Genomic DNA, 22,200 nt, shown 5'->3' with positions numbered 1-22,200 from the left:
CTCTCATGACCCACCTGCTGTCCGCGGCTCCCCCGCCTTGCCCTCTCAGCCCCGCAGGCCAGGCCTGCGCCCTGCTGGACACTGGCCCCCCGGGTGGGCAGTGGGCGCTGGACTAGAGGACGACGTGTACCCGAAGCCTCGCTCCCCATTTCTGGCGGCCCGTGCTTGGTGGGCCTGGGCCCATGGGGGTCCTCCTCCTGGCTGGGAATCCTAGCTCTGACCTTTGCCCCTCTCGGAACAGGGAAATCTCTGCACATCAAACCCCGTCTTTGAGGGCCCAGGGGGCCGGCCCATGCCTACCTCGGCCCCTCGGCCCTGGAGAGGAAGGAGGCTCTGCCCGCCACGGCCCCAGAGGAGGGGCCGCCGGCCACTGAGCACCCCCCTGGGGCTGCAGGGCCATCGCTCTGCCCACCTGGCTCTCAGCTCTGCGTGACCAGTACCCAGGTCTCACCTCCCTCGGGCTGGGCCCCACCAACCTCCCACCCCGGTTCCTCAGCCTTGCCCGAAGGGGCACCCAGCAGGGCTCACCCCCAGCCCTGTCCCCTCCATGCGATGTGCCCCTAGTCCTCCCCTAGGATGCCTGCCCGGGGAAGCGCGCCGGGCAGGCCTCCCTGGCGGGCGTTTTGTGTTCAGCAATAAAGGTTCTGTCCTGTGTCTACTCGGCTGTCCTGACTGCCGCCACGCCACCGTGCAGCCCCGTGGGGCATCAGCTCGGGTGGGTGCACACTGCTCATGCCCCAGAGCCTCTCCTAGAGGTGCCGCCCCGCAGACCTGGATGCCTGAGACTGAGAGGCAGGTGAGGGGCCGTCCACCCGTCCAGGGGGCACCCCTGCCATGGCCCCTGCGCATCCTCTCACCTGCCCGCTTAGCCACGGACCCAGACAGAGCCAGGCAGGGAGAAAGCACATCCCCTTCGCTGCCTCTGGGCCGGAATGTTGGTGCTGTCTTGCCTCCTGGATGGCTCCGCAGGTGGGGGCAGCCTCTCCATGGCCAGGCCAATGTGATTTGCGGTTGGGAGAGGCCTAGGAGGGGGCCCTGGGCACATGTTGGATGTGACGGTCGGGGGCCAGGGTCCCCCAAGCTGAGTTCCTCTCCAGAGCTCCTCCTCCAGGTGTCTCAGGAGAACAGCTGGGCCAAGGTAGGGACAGGGCAAAGAGGAGGCAGCTCGCCCCACGTTGGAAGTGTCTCTGGTCCCGGGGGCCTGGGACAGGGTCTGGTCTAACAGATCCTGGGAGGCCAAGGTCAAGGCCATTCAGAGTATTCATCCCTCATCCCAGAGAAGTGAGCTGCACTCCAGCTGGTGAGCACGTGCCCACAGCCTCCCGTTCTTGGACCGCTGCCGTGTGCCTCCATCTCCGTGTCACCAGTGTCGCTGCATCACCACCCACACCACGTGGCCTGCAGCCCCACCCCTTGGCCTGGAGTGGAGCCGGCTGCACCACCACTTGTCCTCCACCTGCTCCTCCTGGGCCTGGGTGAGAGGGCAGCACTGACCAGCCCTGGCCGAAGGGCGTTGGGGAGGTCCCTCGGCCCTGCCCCCGCCCCCGCCCCCGCCCCATGAGGCCGAGGTGAGGATCTGGGGGTCCTGCCCCCAGTCCCTGTCCGTGCAATGGCATGTCCCTGTGGCAGCCCCAGAGGTGACGAGAACCAAGCTGGGTGGCGGCAAGCGCTGCCTGATGTCGTTGTGTGACGGCGACACTCGGTCCGGGAGCAGGGGACCCGTTGCCTCGAGTGCCGATGCAGGTGCTGCGCCCTGTCCCGGGCCTGCCCTGTGCCATCTCAGCGGGATGCTGGGTCATGGGGCAGAGAGCAAGCCCCACCCAGTCAGTGAGCCGAATGGACCCCACGGTGGGCCAGCTCGCTCCCCCGGCCTGGCCCCGCAGCTGCTCTGGCCGGGCACACGTCGGGCAGAGGTTTGCAGAGCCATGTGTCCTCACCTAGCCACCCCTCGGGTCTCTGTGGTGGCCTCAGACCAGGCCCTTGGAGGAGCCACATGGGTTGGCTTAGCCTGGGCTAAGCACTGACAGAGGAGCCTTGGAGCCAGGGCTGAGCGAGCTGCTCGGCTCCTTCTCCAGACAGGCGCGGGTGCGGCAGGAACTAGTGTGCGACATGACCAGGGGCAACCTCGGCCTCCTGCCTCCTCCCCTGAGCTCCCTCCTGACGCCTGCGGGGAGCTCCCACACACAGGGGACCCTGTGACAATGGGAGGGGCAGGGAGTAAATTCACTCCTCTGCCTGGACAGGCAGGAGAGGCAGAGGGAGACAGTTGTTGGTCCAGCCTGACCTGAACCATGACCAGCTCAGACCCTCCCCTTGCGCTTCCTTCTGCAATAAAGGAGGGGCACACGCTTGCACCCCTGGCTGCAAGGTGGGCACCAGCCAGATCCAAGGCGAGTAGGTGTGTTCCTTGGGGGTGGGCTCCCAAAAGACCGATGGGCAGCTGGACCACTCCCCCGCCCGCCCGGGACCGCCACCGCTCCCCCGAGTCTTCCCTTCCCGGCTGCTCTGCCTCTCTCCCCTGGCCGCCCACTTGCTCACAGCCACAGGCCCTGCCACCTGTACCCGGGCCCCACTGCCCCACGGTGCAGCCCACTGCCTGGAAGCGGCCGGTCTGACAGCTGTGGGCCAGCGTGGACGGCTCAAGACAGGCAGGGCACTCCTAGAAGCAGGAGATGCCCTGCTAGTGGCTGCCCTGTTCTCCTGGACCCCGGCCCCGGGAGCCCTCACCACTCTCTGTGACCTATTAGGGGACCCTTTCAGCCTCAGGCTTGGCCTGGTCAGAGCCCTTGCCCCCGGGCAGGAGGGGCAGTGTGCCAGTGGTCACCCTGGGCTCCTCAGGCTACAGGGCAGGCCAACCAAGAACCCTGGGGATGAGGGTGTGGGTTGGTCCCCCCTCTACTGCCCGTACCAACCCAGGCAGACCCTGGAGCCTCTTCCTTGCCTTTGCCAAGAGCCCAGGAAGGATCCCCTCTCCAGGCCTGTGCCCTCTGTGGACTGCCCTTTGCCCTAGGACAACAGGTCGTACAGCTTCTCAGACGATGGCCCCACGGACAGGGAGCCTCCTGTGAGGGTGGCGGGCCGGGTGCAGTGACGGTGACACGCCCGCCTGCAGGTGGCAGAGGCAAGGCAGGGAAGCGGGGACCCCCCCCCCGAGACCCAAAGTCATGTGACCAGCAGGTGGCGTGGGCTGGAGGCGAGCTTCGTTTGGGGGGAGCTTAGAGCCTGGTCCACTATCTGAGGGTTGAGAGGCGAGGTAGGAACAGTAGGCGGGGTGGGTGTGCACTGGAGAGGCCAAGGGGCCTGCGGGAGTGGCACAAAGGTGACTTTGGGGTGGGGTCTGAAACAGGTGCTGACTGGGGAGGGGGTGCCGCTGGGCAGGCAGCAGGAAGGGAGCTGGAGGAGCCGGCAGTGTGGTGGCAGGAAGGCAGGAGCTTCCTGCAGCCAGAGCCCTTCCCCAGGGAGCCACCGCCCACCCCGGCTGGGAGTGTGCCCCACCAGGATGGTGCCAGGCAGCTCTCGCTCCAGATGAGCCCCGAGGTGGGAGGACACCAGCCTAGTGCTCCCTGAGCCCAGGAAGAAATCCCTGGCGAGAGGGGGAGAGGCTGAGGAGAGGTCTTCAGCTGGGCTCTGACCCCAGCCTGCTGTCGAGGACGAGATGTCTTGTGGCTTCACACTGTGACGTCCATGAGGCTGGCTGGCCAGGTCACCACACGCCTCGGCTCAGGAGCTGCATGGTGAGGAGGGGTCCCCTCTGGAGGTTCCTCTGGGGAAGGAAGCCCCCCAGCTCCCTCAGGTTGTTGAGACCGCTTCTTTTGAGCCTGAGGAGTAAGGCCCCGAGGTCCTTGCCAGCTGGAGGCTGGAGGTCACCCTGGCTCCCCCAACCTGACTGCCCCCATGTGTCCAGGCTGGTGAGGAAGCCCCTGGAGGGGTCCTGTCCACTCTCATGGGGAGGGGGTCACCACAGCACGTGAGGAGGTGAAAGGTGGAGGGGGCCTGGCCTGATGTGGGGAGGAGTCAGGGGTCCCACCCCGACCCTGCACTGGTTTTTGTGCAGAACAGACCAGAGGTGGCCATGGGGACCAGGCAGTGGGTGCCCTACCTCAGTGCAGCTGTCCTGAGCCCCTGACCCCTCCCCACCAGCTGTCCAGTTACTCGAGCCTTCAAGTCCCCCCAGCTGTCGGGTCAGGGAGAGCCTCCGGCTGCTCCCAGGACGACCTGGCCGGCACGGAAGCCATGGACCCCAGTGATGGCTGCATCTCACCATCAAGCCTCGGCAGCCTCCCTGGTGGAGGTGGTGGAAGGTACCCCGGGCAGGCAGCCTGGTGCACAGAAGGTGCTCAGTAAAGACATGTGTTGTGCATTTAACAATGAGCCCCAGGGGTTCAATGAGTCCCTGTGGAATTCCATGGGTTTAGTCACTGATGTGTTGTGATAGGAGGGCATGGTGGTGCTAGGTGGGAGAAAAATGATCCTTTCTGGGGCCGCGGAGAATTGGCTTGTTCCCCTCCCAGCCTCCACCGTCAGGGGAGCTGAGAGGAAGACCTTACCCTGGTGGCTGCCGTGGCCAGGAGACACAGCACATCTGATGCTGTATCTGTGGCTCTCCGACCAGCCATTCCTGGCAGACAGGAGGGGGCCCTGGTCACCCCCCCGGCCTCTGCTCCCAGACCCGGCTGTCAGTGCCTCCCTGTGTATCCCCTGCCCCAGGCCAGCAAGTGGCAAACAGGAGTTAACGAAGACAAAGGAGCAAGCCTAGAGACCACCACCGGAGCCAGGAAGGGGCAGCACCTTCCCCTGGCAGGGAGAGCCTACCTCGCCCCCTCTGCAGGCCGCTGGCTGGACGGGTGGGCAAGCACTCCGAAGCCTGCGTGTGTGCGGGGGCAGTCGGCTGCTCTCCCGTCTCCCACCCACCTGGCTGTGAGAGAAGGCTCAGCTGAGACCAGGGGGAGCCAGGGAACCAGGGAGCAAACAGCCGCTGGCAAGAGCGTAGGAGGGCCCTGGGGCAACTGCCCCCAAAGCTTGGGGGTGGCCAAGAGCTGAGGGCAGGCACACTAGCCCAGAGAACTTCTGGGAAGCCAGTCCTTCCCCGACTCCCCGTCCAGGGCCAGGGGAGCTTGCCCAGTGCCTACGCCAGTCAGGGACAGGGTGCCCTGCTCTGCTCCAGGCAGTGCCGCCTTCCCAGGTTGCCCCAGAGGCCCTATGCCTCCCCCTAGTGTGGATGCGGTCTCTGGTCCCCACGTGCAGCAGACCGCACACTGGCTGTTCCTCTCCCCCAGTGAGGGAAGGAGGGAACCTATGTGAGTCAGTGGAGGCGCGGCCAGCCTGGCCAGGCCGGGGCCCAGCATCCTTGAGCATCACATTTGAGGGCTGGGTGTGAGGGGAGCTGTCCCCTACTTGATGTGGCTGAGCATGGGTCTTGAGGAGGGCTGCCCTGGCCTCAGCCTCCTTACTGCACCTCTCAGGACAAGATGAGGTGAGCAGGAGGGACTGGGGGTCCAACAGAGCCCGGGCATGACTGCGGAATGGTGCCCCTCGGCCTGAGGCCTGGAGCTGTGAGGAGGGCTCCTGTCTGCACAAGCCTGGCTCCACCCTGCATCCTTCTGAACTTGGGACTGAACCCCTGCCTGGTCCAGGGGCCTGGTTGGAGCCACAGTGTGAGGGGCAGAGTCAGGTGGCTAGGCACAGGAGCCCCGTGCAAGCTTTTCCCCCTCAGACAGGCAGACAATACCACCAGCTCGCCATGTGGCATCAGCTCTCTGAGCCGTGGCCTCCCTCTGAACACAAGGTGCTTTAACGGAAGCCCCAAACCTGGCAATGCATCTGGCAACTCATTCATCTGGGAGCCCAAGCACCCAGCCTGGGGCCTCGGTTCTGCCACTTGCTGGGCCATCCCTGTGGGGTGGTCCTTCTCTGCATGGCCCTGCGTCACAGCACAGCCCACCCAGAGGGACGTGAGGGCAAGGAGGAAGGGGCAGGGTTGCCCACCATGCACACTGCGGCCTGGCCACCCACATGACATCTTAGGAAGTGAAGTTTCACTCCCCACAGTATGACACTTTTCTTATTAGAAAATAGCAGACATTCGTGCCAGGAACACAGTAAAAGCCCCGGTAGATAGTGTCCCCAGCACGTGTCCAGGCCACCCCTGGTGCCTTCCTGCCCACACCCTCCAGACCTTTCCTTCTATGCATAGAAGATTGTGTGTAAGATTGAAGTTTTAAACTATAAAAGTCATATAACAGTGTAGAGAACAGGGGTGGGAGGGGCTCTCTGGGTCCTGCCTCTCCCATCTCAGTAGATCCTGGTGGGCAGAGGCAGGGAGGCTCCCCTGCTCCGGGTGCACCCACTGCTCCAGTTCTTTACCTGGTGACCAAGCCCTGGACTCTGGGTGCACCTTCACAGTCAGCCCAGCTGTCAGGTTTTCTGGCTCTGGAGGTTTCCCACCTCCGTCCCTCTTATTCCTGCTCCCAGCCAGTATGGCACCACTAGGCCCGACCTGGGCAGGTGGGCAGCTGGAGCCAGGATTCCTAACCTGGTGTCTGGCCTGGCAGCCCTCTGGCCAGAGCCAGCCCCCAGGTCCCTCCCATCCCGGGGTCCCTCCGACCCCCTAAGTGTCCGGCCTCACCCGCCCCGGCTCCCGCCCCCATCCTAGGGTCCCCAGCACGCCGTCTTCACTGGCCCGCGCACGACTCCCTCCCCACCTGCGCGCTACACACCCTCTGAGCCGGGCGTCCCGCGGTGGATCCCGCCCCACGGAGGTGCCAGCAACTTTGTTGACTGAATTCCTGAACCCGCCTGAACCGCGGAGCTAAAAATAACCGGCGCTCCCGCGCAGCGCCCAGCCGGGCCGCGCAGTGTCATCCGAATTGGGAGGCCGGAATGTCCCGGCGCCACCAAGCTAGCGGAGCCCGACGCGGCCTCCCGGCCGGCTGGCAGAAAAAAACCTGGAAAAGGGCTGCGGGGTCACGGACCAGCTAGGTGGCGGATGACAGAGGCACCGAGGTGCGCCCCCTGCTCCCCAAGATTCTGTGGCCGCCCCGTCGCGGATGCGAGCCCTCGGAGGCCGCAGGCCAGGCCCCGCGCCCCCGCGCGCCTCTCGTGCACCCCAGCCCTCTGCCTGTGCAGACCCCTGAGGCGGCCACCAGAGGGCCCTGTCCCCTCCTCTCGTGGGCGGCGGGTCACCACCCCTTCCCACAGCTGTTCCCCGCAGGAGATTGACAGCTGGGTTCCGGGTTGCCATAGGGATAGGCAAATGAGAGCGACGGGTCTGGGGCTTCGATTGGCCCATGGACGAGCGCCCCTCCCAGAAAGGCGGACCCAGGCGCCCGGTGCTATAAAGGGGAGCGTGCGGCGCGGCGTTCGGCGGTGGAGGCGGGGCTGGCGGTGAGCGGGTGGAGTGTGGGGAACCTGCGGAGCCCGAGGCGGTGGCCTGCCTCACCGCCACCCGCCCGGCCACCCGCTTGGCCACCGGCGCGGGGACGGGGGAGCACGGCTGGCCTGCGCCCTCCAGGGAGCTACTAGGGGCTGCACAAGAGGCCTAAACGGCGGCGTCCCTAGCGGTCGCCCCTGAGTTGGCTGCGTGAAACTTTTCCCCGCGCGCCTCTGTCCGGAGTCCGCGCTCCCTGCGGCTGACCCGGCCGGGACCCGCCGCCCGTGGAGAGCAAAGGGGGGGGAGAGGCCTGCGGCTCCCCCCCCCCCCGCCGCCTCCCGTAGGGGCGCAGCCGGGCGCGGCGGCGGGGTCCTCCGGGCGATGGCCTCGGAGCTGGCGATGGGCGCCGAGCTGCCCAGCAGCCCTCTGGCCATCGAGTACGTCAACGACTTCGACCTGATGAAGTTCGAGGTGAAGAAGGAGCCGCCCGAGGCCGAACGCTTCTGCCACCGCCTGCCGCCCGGCTCGCTGTCCTCGACGCCACTCAGCACGCCCTGCTCCTCTGTGCCCTCTTCGCCCAGCTTCTGCGCGCCCAGCCCAGGCACCGGCGGCGGCGGCGGCGCAGGGGGCGGCAGCGGCGCGGCGCAGGCCGGGGCAGCCCCGGGGCCGGGGAGCGGGGGCCCTGGCGCCGTCGGGGGCGCCTCGGGAAAGCCGGCGCTGGAGGATCTGTACTGGATGAGCGGCTACCAACACCACCTAAACCCAGAGGCTCTCAACCTGACTCCCGAGGACGCGGTGGAGGCGCTCATCGGCAGCGGCCACCACGCGGGGCACCACGTCGCGCACCACTCAGTGGCCGCTGCGGCCTACGAGGCCTTCCGGGGCCAGGGCTTCGCGGGCGGCGGCGGCGCGGACGACATGGGCGCCGGCCACCACCACGGCACGCACCACGCCACCCACCACCACCACTCTGCTCACCATCACCACCACCACCACCACGCCGGCGCGAGCCACCACGCCGGCGTGGGCCACCACGGCAGCGGCAGCGCGAGCCACCACGTGCGCCTGGAGGAGCGCTTCTCCGACGACCAGCTGGTGTCCATGTCGGTGCGCGAGCTGAACCGGCAGCTCCGCGGCTTCAGTAAGGAGGAGGTCATCCGACTGAAGCAGAAGCGGCGCACGCTCAAGAACCGCGGCTACGCGCAGTCGTGCCGCTTCAAGCGGGTGCAGCAGCGGCACATTCTGGAGAGCGAGAAGTGCCAGCTCCAGAGCCAGGTGGAGCAGCTGAAGCTGGAGGTGGGGCGCCTGGCCAAGGAGCGGGACCTGTACAAGGAGAAATACGAGAAGCTGGCTGGCCGGGGTGGCCCCGGGGGCGCGGGCGGGGCCGGCTTCCCGCGGGAGTCCTCGCCGCCGCAGGCCGGCCCCGGCGGGGCTAAGGGCGCGCCCGACTTCTTCCTGTGAGCGCCGGACCCCGAGCCCGCGCCGCCGGCGGGAACGGACTTGCTCAGGCCGCCCGGGGCCTCGGCTCGGACTCTGCGGCCCAGGACGAGGACGCAACTCCCGGCCGAGCCGCTGCCAGCGCGCGCGGGCCTCCGCGTTAACACCTCCGCCTCCCGCCGGGCAGGCCCCGCGCGCCCTGCTGCAACGTCTGCAGGCGCCGACTGGAGGCCCGTTCCCGCGGCGCGTCCTCCTCGCTCCCGGCCCGCGCACCTTTCCGGGTCGCGGTCCTGACGCTGCCACAACTCCTCTGCGCGGAACGCGGCGATTCCCAGCAAAGTTGCGCCAGATCGAAGTCCTTCGTGGCGTCCGCTTGTACATACGCAGAGCGCAGTTTTGCCCCTGACCTCGGCCCTGCCGAGGGCGCCGCCGCCGTCCCTCCCCGGCAGCCTCTGCCGTCCCGCGCTCCTGCTTTTTCTCTTTCGGCCTCCCTACCCTGCCCTTTTCTACTCCTCCTTTCCAAAGCGGTGTTGTTTTCGAAGTATTTATATTTATTTTGCTCGGTGATTATATAAGAAAACCCCGGAGGAAGTTGCCTCCTTCCGAGCCGGGGTCGCCCTCGGCTGTCCGCGTGTCCCAGCATGTGTTGCTCGCTTGAAGGGGCCCGGCCCCTGCTTGCCCGCCTGCCCGCCTGCCCCCAACCCTGCCGCCGGCGTCCCATAGAGATTGAAGCCGAGGAGTATTATCTATGCTGTGTTCAGTCCTGCTGCCCTACTGTACTCGACGGGGGCGGGGGCTGGCCCGGACTCCGTGCTGCTATTTCTCTATGCACCAGATCGTATTTATGACTCCTGGGAAAATATATCTTATTTTAACCCTCAAGAGAAGTGAAAAGGGAAAAAATAGTAATGCACAGTATTTCTAGCGGAAAACAAAAATTTTTTAAAGAGGAGGTTTTCGCTTGAATCTCCTGGCATGGGGGCGGGTGGAGAAAGTGTTTTTATTTTAGTTTAAAATATGTTTCGTTTTGTTTGTGGATTCGTTTTTTTAAAGCCTGATCGAATTTTGGACTAGGCGGGAGAGAGTGTGGGGAGGCTGGTGCTCCAGCCCCTGCAGGTCCCGGTCCCGGACTACAGCCGCTCCTGCTGAGCGCAGGAGACTCGCCAGCTTGCGGGAAGTTTTGTTGCGTTGTTGGGTTTTGTTGGGTTCCTTTTTCATTTGCTACGAAACTGAGGAAAGAAAAAAAACACAAAAAATAAATCTGTTTAAATCCAAAAGTCACTGGAGCCTGGCTGGTTTTTCTTTGGCTTTCATTTTTGCTTACTTCTTCCTGAGTAGAAGGAAAAGGAGGTCCCTAAACTGGGCCCTGCTAGCTCGGGTGACCCGCCTGGGCTGACCGACTGGGAGAGACTGACCAGAGTTGTAAAAAAGCCTGCCGTCAGGGCCCAACCCAGAGGCATCTGCCCTGCTGGCCCCGGGCTGCCCCTCAGGGAGGAGGGATGCACAGGGTGGACCTGGGGACCCCATTAAGGCAGGACAGCGGCCCAGTACACGAAGCCAGCCTTGGTGGTGACCCCACGCCCAGCACCACTGCATCCTGGTGGCAAGCGCTGTCCCCAGCTCTTCCGAGCCTGCAGTCTGGCCTCCCACCTGAAGGTCCAAGGCCTGGACTCTGGGGGAACCGGGGAGGGCAGCACCTCTGGAAATTTCACCCTAAGGGGGCTGAGGCCATTGTAGGATACTTGATTTATCTCCCTTCAAAACAGGACAGAGTCGGGTGAAGGTCTGTGGTCCTCACGTTTGGAGCTGAACTTGCCGCCCACCTGGCCAGGGCTCCCTGGCTCTTCTCCGCAGGGAGGGCTGCGCTACTTCTCAGCCTGGGGACGCCAGGTCTCCTCCTCAGGGCTGGGACAGCTGCAGTTCCCGAGAGGATGTCGCCAGAGTTTCTTATTGTCTCCATCTGAGAAACAGAGAAAAGGCGAGTGCTGCCCCCTCCCCAATTGCCTTCGGGTAAAATTTAGAACTGGAAGGTTGGATTTCTGAGGGGTTTGACCAAAGTCCCTAAATCCAGGGGCTGAGCTCTCCAGCCCCCAGGAGGGGAGCGAGCTGCCGTCTCTGAGGGCAAAGATGCTGGTGTAGAAAGAAGGGGAAGTGTGGAGGTCGGGGAGGAGTTCAAGGGACCAGTACGGGAGGCTGCAGCGCGAGGGGGAACCAGGGCAGCCGACCTCAGGACAGGGTCCCGAGGCTCAGATGGGAGGAGGATCGTTGTCCTGGCCCAGACTGCTGCCAAGGAGGGGCCTGGACACAGGTGAGGGCCAGTCCACTGGCTGGTTTTGATGAGGGCACCTTGGCTTCCACTGCCGTGAGGAGCCATCAGGGAGCCTCCCTCCTGGCAGAGAAACCAGCCCGGGTGGGCAGCCTGGTGCTCTCCTGGGGGAGGGAGCTGCGCTCACCCCTTCCCTCCGGCACCCCAGGCCTCCCAGAGCCCAGTACCCAGCAGGGGGCCTGGGGCCCACGAGGAGTTCGGGAAGAGGGGCCACGGCCACACTCTGCAGCGGTTGGGTTTCTCTGCAGGGCGGGCCTGAGCCCGGGGCTGAGTGCTGGGTTTGGTTTCATTTTCCTCTTCTATTTTCTCTTGCTTTTTCCTCCCTCCCTCCTTCTCTTTCCCTCCTTCCTCCCCCACCCCTTCCTTCTTTCCTCCAGTTTTCCATCTAGGATCAAATGGAGAAGAGGAATGAACATGGAGGATGTGGAACTTATTGGGGGAGGCAGGAAGATGGCTCATTTTTGTGTTTAGGGACAGATTTCCGAAAAACATTTGGGGGAATCCATGAACTCCCACAGGAAAGCAGCCAATCTATGGAAAGCGAAAGGGCCGGGAGAGCAGAGGAGGCCCCAGAGGTGCTGCCTCCCGCCAGCCCCGCTCAGCCCCGGGCCGGGGCCGGGCAGGGGCCCAGGTGTGGGAGGGACTGTGTGAGAACTGGAGGCCTTGACCTCCACCTCACTGGGCCTTGGGGCCAGGAGAGCTGGGGGACCTCAAGAGTGTGACAGCCGGCGCTCAGGTATGTCTGTCTGCATCCGCCAGTGTGAGTGCGACATGACTCTTGTCTCTGTAGGTGTGTGGGGGCTGTGGCAGCACCAAGATCCGTGGAGCCACCCAGACTGGTCTGAGAGGGAGCTGTCAGGCAGCCAGGGGCCTGGATCTGGGGTAGGGGTGCCAGACGCAGTGTCCACGCTGCAGGACGGGCCTCCACCCAGCACCCGGGTCCCGGAGCTAATGTGCCTGCCTGGATGTTCAGGGGGCCAAAGTGACCTCCCGGAGGAGGCTCCCCAGAACCATCATGTGGACAGAATCTATACCTTGTGGCCTTGGGGACCCCAACCACCCTGGCCTGCTACCCCCACCACCACCTCTAGGGGATTCAACCGTTCATTCCTTTGTTACTTCTTTCAGTCTGAGTCCCAACTCTGTGACCACAGCAGGGACCGAAATGACAGCCCTGGCCCGGAGCTCCAGGGGAGACAGACCCATTCAGGAGGCAAGTTCCTTAGAAGGCTGAGTGCCCGGAGGATGGGGAGAGGGGGGTAGTGGTTGGTGCTAGGTGTTGGTCTGTTGGTCTGGGACATTAGAGCAAATCTGGGGCAGCCTTGAGGGCAGCATGTGTTCCCAGGGGGGCCCGGGAATGACCCTCCAGGCAGCTGTCTCTTCCCAGACCTGAGGGAGAAGCCTGGAGCCTGTGTGCCTGGACCTGTGGCCCATGGACCTGGGGAGGACAGGGTGGCACACACACGCTAGACACGTGCACACTCATTTCACACACACTCGACATACACAGACCTGCACATGTAACCCCTACACATACACTCAGTCCACGCCACACACTCCCCTGCTTGGCTGCCCAGCCTTGGCAGCGGCAGGACACAGTCCCTTTCCCTCTGCGCTGGACCTACACAGCTGTGCTCAGTGCCTGCCGGCTGGAAGCCCCAGACTCTCTGGCCAGGGCCACCCCTGCACCAGCTGCCCCAGCTTCTACCCAGGGAGGCTGACTGAGCTGAGGCCCTAGCGCCCCCACACCATCCTGGCCCTGCTCCCCGTGAACAAGGCTTGCCAGGGCCCCTAGGGGCGGCATTATTTCAGGCCCCTACCCCACACAGAGTGCCCAGCTGGGCCTCAGCTTCCAGATCTGCAAGGGTCCCTACATCCTAAACGCATGCACACACAGCCCAGCTGCTCCCCTCGATCTCCCACTGGTTATAAGGGCTCCAGGAAAATCTCTGAGCCGGGATCTGAGGGGACCAAGCCAGGCCCTGGCCCCTTTTCCCAGCTGCTGGCCCTAGGGGAGCCCCAGGGCTGCTCCATATTGGGGACATCCCACTTCTGTTTGCAGTTGGCACCCCCCTGCCCCTCTCCATTTCCACACCAGCACCAGCCCTGCCCTCAGCAGCCAGGCAGCGGCTGTTGCCGGCCCCTCCCTGGCCTCCTATTTATAGCTGCTGGGGGGTGGGGCCAGCCAAGGCCAAGGTGTCCTCTTCCCTGGCCTCCCCCTCCCCAGGATGGGTGCACACACAGATGCACACATGCAAGTAGACACGGCCACGTGTGTGGGCTGAGACAAGTGCAAATGCACAGACCCCCATATGCACATGCACAGGAGCACACAGACCCAGGCACCTGTGACAGCACTCGTGGGACCTGCACACGCACAGGGACCACGTGGGTGTTGTCTGTCCCAGTCCCTTCATCCCACATCCTGGCCCTGTGGCCTCGTGAGCTCTGACACTGGCCATCCCAGGGGGCTGTCACCCTCAGGGACTGTCTGCTCAGTTCTGCCCGACCCAAGACTCCGGAACCCTGGGGCTGCCCCACGTACCCCTTTGCCCTCCTTCTCTGGCCAGCCCAGGTCCTCCATGCCACCAGTGAGGGCCCAGATGCCCTCCAGCACTGGATGGAGGCCTCCTCAGTCTCACCCTACCCTGCCCAGCCCTGCCCAAGTGGAGACCATCACCAATTGCACTGGACTTGGGGCTCCAGGTCCACAACTCACTTGTTCAGCAGATACTAGGTCCAGCCTCGAAGGGTGTAGGGAGCTGTGAAGTGTCCCCCACCCTGCAGACCCGCCTGTGGGGAATGGGTGGAGCCAGGGCTGCGTGACCTACCTACCAGGGGCCCAAGGAAGGGTAAAGCCATCCCCTGGCCGTGGCCCTGCAACTCTCTGGCCCAGGGCTTAGGGACTTGGAACAGGGCGGGCGTTGGGAAGATAATGGCCTTCACCCAGACCCTAGTAGGCCTGGGTCTCCTCACCTCCAGTGGCTCTGGGAAGCAGATGAGTGGCTGGTTTGAGCCCGCCATGGAGGTGACAAGCTAGGTTGTCCCCAGCACTTGAGGGACAAGTGGGGGACAGGCAAGGGCCACCAGTCCTGCTGGGGTCCAAAGCTGTCCCCCTGCCCAGCTCCCAGCCCTGCCTGCTGCTCTGACCGAAGGACCAGCCCTGTCACCTCCCTGGGCCCAGCTGCATGGTCAGCAGTCCCTGAGGCCGTGGAGTCCGACCAAGGGCCAGGGAGGCCCTGCTGGGGTGTGGGGAATTTGGTCTTGCCCCTGCTCTCCCAGATACCAGTCCAGCCCAACCTGGCCCCTACAGGGACACCGAGGTCCGAGGAAAATCAGACCCCTTTTCTCCGGGGACGGGGACCCATTCATTCACTCAAACTGTTGATGAAGCACCTACTGTGTGCCAGGTCTATTTCAGGAGGTGAGGATGGAACCTGGAACAGGACAGGCCACGCACTGCTGGGGTTCCCATTCTGGTGGGAGACAGCTCTGCAGCCCCAGCTCCCACGGTGAGGCCTGTGGTGTGGCCGCTGAGGAGCGAGGGAGGGAGCCCACAGAGGCCTGGCGCTGGTGCCTGGGGCAGGTGAGACCTGGGGAAGAACTTTCCCGGTGGAGGGACCTAGGGAGGGGAGGAAGCAGGGCAGAGTTGGGGGGTGGAGGCAGGTTGGGGGCCAGGGAGGGGGAGGAGCTTTTTGTGGGTGGGGCAGCGGGGCCTCAGGGAGGGGCTCTGAGAGGGGGATGGGAAGGTGGGAGCGCAGGCAGCAGGGAGGAGCAACATTGGGCCAGGGTGGGCTGGGCCAGAGCGGGCTGAGCCAAGCCCAGACTGGACCCACATCGTGTGGCACAGCGGGATGGCGTCCCCTAGGGACACTTAGGGTGCTTCAAGCCACAGCTCCCCCCGGGAGAGGGCGCCAGCTTGCGCCCCAGGGCCAGGAGGATACTTTACTGGGGACCAGCCAGGGAGGGCTGGGGAGCCAGGGCCTAAATTAGGCAAGTGCAGAGGGGAGGAGGGGGAAAGGCCAGTCCCGGATTTGCTCCTGGTGACCCCGTAGGGTACTGCTGGGGCCCAGGAAGTGGGACAGTGAGCTGAGGTCACTTTGGGAGAAGTTTTGGTAAAAGGAGAGTTGATCAGCGGGGAGGGGACGGGTTAGAGAAGGTTGGCCGGGGCCGGAGGTGAGGGAGAAAAGCTGGGGGGGGGGGCGGGGCCCAGGTCTGGGTAGGGCAGGAAGGGCGATAGTTGGTAGGATGGAGGGGAGGGGGCTGCAGTGATGGGAGTGGAGGGATGGGCCGTGGGGAGGCAGGGGAGCCTCAGGCACCCACACGCCCACTACCCCCTCGCTGGCACCGAGCTCTCAGCCCACGTGCCCACTTGCCTGTTCACGAGGCTCACACTCCTGCCTCTCCCGCCACCGCACCAGCGCAGCAGTGATGAGTAATTTGCTGTTGGCGGGCTCAGCGCCTGCCTAATTCGCAGTGACACCGCTCAGCTGCTGAGGGCTTGGGCTGTCACAGCCGATTAGCCCGCGGCCCCGGAGGAAAGAAGGCTGCGGGCGAGGGTGGAGGAGGGGGGCGCGGAAGGGCGGATGGAGCCTGGACAGCGCGGGGAAGGGGCGTCCAAGTGCAGCTGAGCTCCCAGCCCCACTTGCCCCTCTCCCCTGGGGGAGCTCACCTCCTCCTCTCCCCCACCCCCTCCTTCTGCTTCCAAGCTCCCTGACCTGGCACCCTTGCCTGGGGAGAAGGATGGGCTGGGGGGCTCTTCTCAGGATGCCGAGCTAGAATCCTGCTAAAATGCAGATTCCTTGAACCTCAGCATTTCAAGGGCGCTCAGATTTGAAGCCATGTGGCAGGGGGTAGAGATCAGAAGGTTTTCTTTTGGGGGAGGGGGCCGGTGACAGGAAGAGGCAGATTTGGGGGGAGGTTGTCAGCCTGGCCACCTGGCAGGGAGATGCCCCCAAGAAGCAGCAGGTGGCGCTGAAAGAAGCAGGCTGAGGGTGTGGGACCCCCTAGCCCCGCAACCCAACCTAGTGTTGACAGGCAATAGAGGAGGGGAAGGGGGCACACTAGCTGCCCACAGCAGCAGCCTGGCTCCTGTCCATCTTAGCCTTGCCACTACCCTGAGCCTTGCCACCTCCTCCAGGCTGGCTGCCCTGACTCTGGTGCCTTTGCTGGCTGACAACCCAGCCAGGTGTCCTGAGGCCCGCTGGGATCAGCCATACCAGCCTGGAGGGAAATAGTTCCCCATCACTTGTCGCTGCCTGCCCTGCCCAGACAGGTACTTGCCTCTGCCATTCATCTCCCATCCCCCTCCTGCTCCCATCCCTGTCCCCACAGGGGCCTTGGCCTCTTGCCTTGTGGCGTCCCCCACCTCCCCTGCACCTCCAACACCTGCATGTGTTCGGCCTGGTCCCAGCCCCCAGGAGACTGGCCTCCCCTTCCCTGCCATGGACTCTCCCCTGACTGCCCTCCCTCGCACCCTGTCCCTCAGAGAGGGGCCCAGGAATGACACAATCGAGTGTCCAGCATGTGCCAGACTCCAGGTCTGTATGACCTGATAGCCTCCTGGGAATGGTCCTGGGATGGCAAAGGCCCATGTCACAGATGAGATGCTGGGCAGGAACAAGCCAAGGACTTTCCTCGAGATCACTCATTGGGGCCCAGCCGGAATTCAGAGGCCAGCGCCGACGCAATCCCAGGTTCCTCTGGTAACTGGGTCCCGCTGTCCCTTCTCCTGCAGCATCAGACCCAGGTGGGGGAGGGGCAGGGTTCCCTCGGCGATCCCTGAAGCTCTCTGTGGGGCACCGGTGCCCCAGCGATTAGTTGATGACTTAGGGAGGCACAACCCACTACTCGTCTGAGACAGAAGGGGTTTTAAACACAACTGACCCAGCTAGGCCCGCCCGAGCCCTGACCCCAGCTTCTCCCTAATGCTCCTGGTCTCTCCTTTTCAGCCGAGGGCTGCTCTCTCTAGGCAGGAGCCACCCATGGCTCCCCAGGGCCCTCAGCCCCAATTCCTGAGGATCTGACTGTCGCCCTGTGGCCTTCTGGCTAACTCCCACCTTCCTGCAGGGAGCAGAGGAGACCCCACCCCCACGCCTGCCACAGCACAGCTGAAACCTCCCTATCCTCAGGGGACCCTGTGGTTTGGGGCTTGGAAGGGATCGGGCGTGGCCAGAGAGGGACTGGTGGATGGTGGGTTGGGGAGCCTCTGACCTGCTCCCATCGCTGGCCCGAGGCTTTCCTGCAGCGCTGCGGCTGAGGGTGGGAGCTACGCCTGCCCGGGGTGGGGGACGTGCCTCTGCAGGTGTGAGTGGCAGAGGGTGTCAAGAGGTGGCACTTCCAGGTGTGTTTCTCGGTGTGTGAGACGCTCTGGCTGAGTCGCTGCAGGACACTCTCGTGGGTCACGTGGAGTCACAGCGCTGGGACCTGTTACTACAGGGTGGGCAGGTGTGCGCAGCAGGGAGCCGGCGCAGGGCGGCTCTGGAGCTCTGCTTACTGAGAAGGGAGCAGGTCAGCAAGTTAAACAAGCAAATGACAGAGTGAGTCCGAGAGCGAGAGCGAGGCAAGCACCGAGAGACAAACTGGGGCAGGGCCGGGGGCGGGGAAGAGCCCCCCCCCCCCAGACAGGGGCAGCAGCGGGGGCCAGGTGCAGGGGTGCAGGGCCTGGCCTGAGGGGGCATGGGGCCCTCATGGCTGCAGGGGAGGGGCTGGGGCATGATGGCAGGGAGGGCTGAGAGGGCATGGACCGAGAGTCACAGAAGTAAGTCTGGTGGGCGTGGGAACAACGCAGGCGCCCTGCTGCTGTAGGGAGAGATGCAGGGACGGAGCCAGCGGCCACTGCCAGGTGCAGGGAGCAGACTGGCCAGGCCAGTGTGAGACTGGTGATTTCTTCCTCCCCCCCCTCCCCGCCCTGTAGTTCAGAGGAGCCGGAGTCCCCAGTTTTCTCAGAGGGAGCGTGGGAATTCTGACCGGTCAGCTTAGGGGTAGAACCGGTTGGGTGGGGGCTACAGCCCTGGCAGGCCTGGGCGGGACCCTTACCTTCTTCTTCCACATGCGGGCAAGTGGCTAATCGGTCCCCTGACCTGCCAGCCCTCTGGGTTCTGGGGGTGCTGTCCCAGGGTGAGGCCACCCTTGTTGACCACGTGCCTTCCCCCAGGCTGCCTGGGGTGAGAGCTGGGCCCTGTTCTAGCTTCAGTCTCATCTGTGGTTGGGGTGACACAGTGTACCCCAGGGGTGTCATGAATTTGGCCCCAGAGCCTCCACCCCTCTGGTGACCAGAGCCCATCCCTCCATCCCACCAGGAGAGCCGAAGCAGGCTAGTCTGGGTGTCCCCTAAGAGCAGCCCCTCAGGCACTTTTGTGGGTGCTTGGAGACATCCCATCAGCACCATGACACCCAAGAGCTCAGGAAGCACAGGGTTCCGCTGAGCCTGGATGGGCAGAGCTCAGAACCCCTCCTTGTCCAGGGCCTTATCCACTGGGTGGCGGTGGGAGGGCGGCCTGGGCTGGAACGGGGTTTGGGAGGGGGAGGCTGGGGCAGGGATGGTAGCTGCCAAGAGGGCCCATGGGCCTGCAGGCTCCCTCATGGCTGCGTGCAGCGGGGAGGGGACCGGGTCAGTGAAGGGGGGTGTCACTACCTCCCCACCCCTCGTCCGCACTAAGGCGACAATGGGAGAATAAGCACTTTCCTGTCTTCATTTCCCCCGTTGTCCGCTAATATCATATTGATGATAATTTCTCTTTAATGGGCTATTTGCGGTAATTATGATGCACTGAGTGAGTAATTGTATCTGACTCCCAGCGCCCACCACGGCCGAGGGGGTGGCGACGTGGAGGGTGTACGCGGCCTTTGGCCCTCTCAGCCCAGGCAGCTCTGCCCTCTGCCTGGGACCTGCCCCCCAGCCCGCCACCACCTGGTGCAGGATTCTCCTTGGCTTCCCTGTCTGAGGAGCACCAGGCCTCCCTCCCAGGGCCAGGTAGGGGTCCAGGGCACCCCTGTTAGAGCCAGGGTGGGGCTACACACCTCAGGACAGGGCACCCTGTCTCTTCCTCCCCGGGGTGCTCCAGGCTCCCATCTGGGTCTGGCTTGGCCTCCTTGATTCCCCAAAGGGCCTTGTTGTAGGGGCCTCCTGGCTTCATAGACATCCCTGGTGGGCCCCTGTCTCTTCTGGGATGTGAGCCCCTCCCCCAGCAAGACTTCCTAGCCCCACTCTGGCTGCAGAGGGGGCATAGGCACAGTAGGGGAGCCTCAGTCACTGCAGGGTTGTGCCTGGCAGACACCTGGAGACTCCGCCCAGCCTCCCCCATTAGGGAGCGTCTGCCAGCCCCTCAGGAGCGCCTCAGAGGCCCTGGGCTCCTGCCAGGGCTCCTGCCTCTCCCCACCCCGCCCAGCATTGCCAGTCTCTCTTCTTTATTCCATGCTTGTCCCTTCAGGTCCCCGTCACCTACGAGGCCCAGCTGGACAGAAGGCACTGAGGTCCTCAACAGTGTGGCCCTACTGTGTGCCTGGGACACACCATCCTCGGTAGAGGTCAGTGGTCAGGCAGAGGTCCACCCTGAGTTTCCCCCTGTAGGTGGTGAAGTCAGGTCCAGATCTCAGGAGAACAGGAATCCCAGAGACCGCCGAGTCTCTGTTGAGAACCTGAAGCCCCCAGCAAACATCCTCCCAGGCCCCTGGGATGCACACCCTGCACTGCCTTACTAGACAAGGGCCCCCTCCTTCAGACCCGCCAGGCTGTGTTCAGGATGTGCCACCCAAGCCGGTGAGGAACATCTCAAGACAGGGTCCCTCACCTCACCATCACCCCTACGATTGTCATTGTCACCCCACCATCACCCCTACCCCCACAGCCACCCCCGTTACCACCACTGCATAATTCACCATCAGCGCCTACTGTGGACGCAGGGCCTTGCTGGACTCGTGACCATCTAGTTGAGAGATAAGACACACCCTCTTGAATTTCTGCGAAAAATTAAATGCCAGTTTGACTAGTTTTGCCCACAGAACAGTAAACAAGGAGGTGTCTCTGGGGCTGGGAGGGCCTCGGGCCTGGTCACTATGGTTGGCAGTCAGGTAGAACATTTAATGAGTTGAATGGCATGGCCAGACAGCTCAGGGGGTGTGCAGGGACTCCCACTGTCCCTGCTGGCTGGCCAGGGGCACTCACCTGCTCCAGGCCCTAAGAGAAGAGGGCTGGGCAGGGGTGTGGCCTCCACTCAGGGGCCTCCAGGCCATGTACCCACCCTGCCTGGGATAACTTCAGGTAAATGCAGTCTTCAGGCAAGGCAGGTAAGGGTAGACACTCAGAGGCCAGAGGTGTGGAATGGGGAGAACTCACTCCCAGGTACCTGGGCGGGAACCAGGCTAAGGATGTGGGAGTAACCCTCCCACCCAACACACACACACACACACACACACACACACACACACACACACACACACAGACTGAGGGGCTACTGCCTGCCTCCTGGACCCTCCACTCACTCCCCCACCACCCTGCTCCCCATGGCCGGGGTCTCCTCATATGTCTTTTCTGGTCAATAAACCTCGGTTCCTGGGGGAACTGGGGGTGTGGACTGATGGCGCTGCCCCACCCCCACTGAGCACTCTGTCATAATTAAGCACGCACAGCCTAATTAATTGAGTGGTCAGGATGCTAATTAGCAGCTTGATTGAGACTGGAGGAGGGTGACGGGTAACCTTGGCAGTGGGCGCTCCTCCCAGCCCGAGTTCCCCAGCCTGGCCCCCACTCTGAGGCCCCCACCCTCAACACAGCCCTGGTCCCAGGGACCCTGTCTTTATGGCTCTGCTCCCTGCATCTCTTGGCCCTGACCCTGCAGCCTCTCTTGTCCCTCTCTGACTGCTCAGACAAATGGGTCCCTGGGCCCTCACCTCCCCTCAGCACCCCTGCCCAAAAGACTTGAGCTTTTCCAGTGACAGAGAGCCCACTCCCTCTGGAGACAGCCTTCCCGGGGAAGATGTGTCCTGGAGCCTCCAGCCGCTTGCCCTCACCGTGGATCCTGACTGAGAGGGCAGTGTGCCCACGCCTCGTGGCAGGGCCCTTGCCCCCTCCAGCGTCCTGGCCCATCTGTGACCACCTGGGCTCCCCTGGACTCTGGCTCTCCCTCCCTCACCCCAAGCAGCCACAGCCCCACAGGGGACCTGGACACAGCGGCCTGACAGGCAGATGACTGTGGCCAGTCCCCCATACATTTGAAGCCCATCTCTTCTGAGTGGCCCCTTCCCCGTAGGCTCATGCGGTGAGTAGAGGGGTGGCATCGTGCAGGAAGGCTGATGAAAAATGGGACAGGAAAGGCTGCGGGTGTGTGGGGAGCTGGGGTGGGGGTGGGGTGCAGGGGGTTGGGGTCCCTCCGAGAGACCTCCTACATCCTTGTCCAGCCCACAATGCCTGTGCTCTATGCAGCCAGGCCCCTTCCCCCCAAGGCAGGAGGACCACATCCCTCCTCTCCCTGAAGGAGCCAATGGGCAGGATAGGATGGCCACAGCCCTTGGAAGCCTCAGTTTCCTCAGCTGATGGGAGGCCTTCCTCCAGGGGTGTGTGTCCCACCCCTTGAGGTTCTTTGCTGATCAGCCTGATTCCATTCGGAGGAGAGAGGAGGGATGGCGAGGGGGTTATGGGGACCCCTGCCTTCGGCCCTAAGTGGGGGCCATGTAGAGTGAACGTGTGAGATGAAAGTCTCCTCCAGGCTCTTTGCTGCTCTGCGTGATGTGGGGCAGTGAAAGGGCTCCAGAGGCTGGGGTTGCAAACCAGAGGTGAAGGGTACTCAGGTTCCAACCCAAGGAGCCCGGTGGAGGCGCACGGAGACCCTGAGCCGGGCAGGAGACCCTGAGCCGGGCAGCGCGCACGGGGCCAGTCCAAACGTCGTAGGGGCGGGGCAGGCCGTGCGCGACCCTGTGGAGGCCCCAGAGCCCAGACTCCCGCGAAGGAAGGTCCTAGTGGCCCTCCTTTTGGCCCCACGTGGAGGTCGGGCACCCGCCCTCCCCTGCTTTGCCCCGGCCCAGGGGCGTCACCCGGGACGGGCGGGACTCAGCATTCCTGCTGTGGACG

At 64.0% G+C, this 22,200-nt stretch overlaps 2 protein-coding genes across 3 annotated transcripts in view; both read left to right on the top strand.

Annotated features, from left to right (window-relative positions):
- Positions 1 to 658, top strand: part of ZC3H3 (zinc finger CCCH-type containing 3) — an 83,212-nt gene extending 82,554 nt beyond the window's left edge. For both annotated transcript variants that reach the window (XM_074352747.1, XM_074352746.1), the window contains one exon: positions 242 to 658. In XM_074352747.1, the coding sequence (XP_074208848.1) occupies positions 242 to 273 (32 nt within the window). In that variant the 3' untranslated portion in view covers positions 274 to 658. The remainder of the gene's footprint in view (positions 1 to 241) is intronic.
- A 5,841-nt stretch (positions 659 to 6,499) lies between these two features.
- On the top strand, positions 6,500 to 10,087 carry MAFA (MAF bZIP transcription factor A). The gene has a single exon (XM_074352885.1). The coding sequence runs from the start codon at positions 7,751 to 7,753 to the stop codon at positions 8,828 to 8,830; it is 1,080 nt and encodes a 359-aa protein (XP_074208986.1). The 5' UTR covers positions 6,500 to 7,750; the 3' UTR covers positions 8,831 to 10,087.
- The last annotated feature ends 12,113 nt before the right edge of the window (positions 10,088 to 22,200 follow it).

The sequence above is a fragment of the Camelus bactrianus genome, chromosome 25, assembly GCF_048773025.1.
Source record: "Camelus bactrianus isolate YW-2024 breed Bactrian camel chromosome 25, ASM4877302v1, whole genome shotgun sequence".
Taxonomy (NCBI): domain Eukaryota; kingdom Metazoa; phylum Chordata; class Mammalia; order Artiodactyla; family Camelidae; genus Camelus; species Camelus bactrianus.
This window is presented reverse-complemented; position numbering and strand designations above follow the sequence as displayed.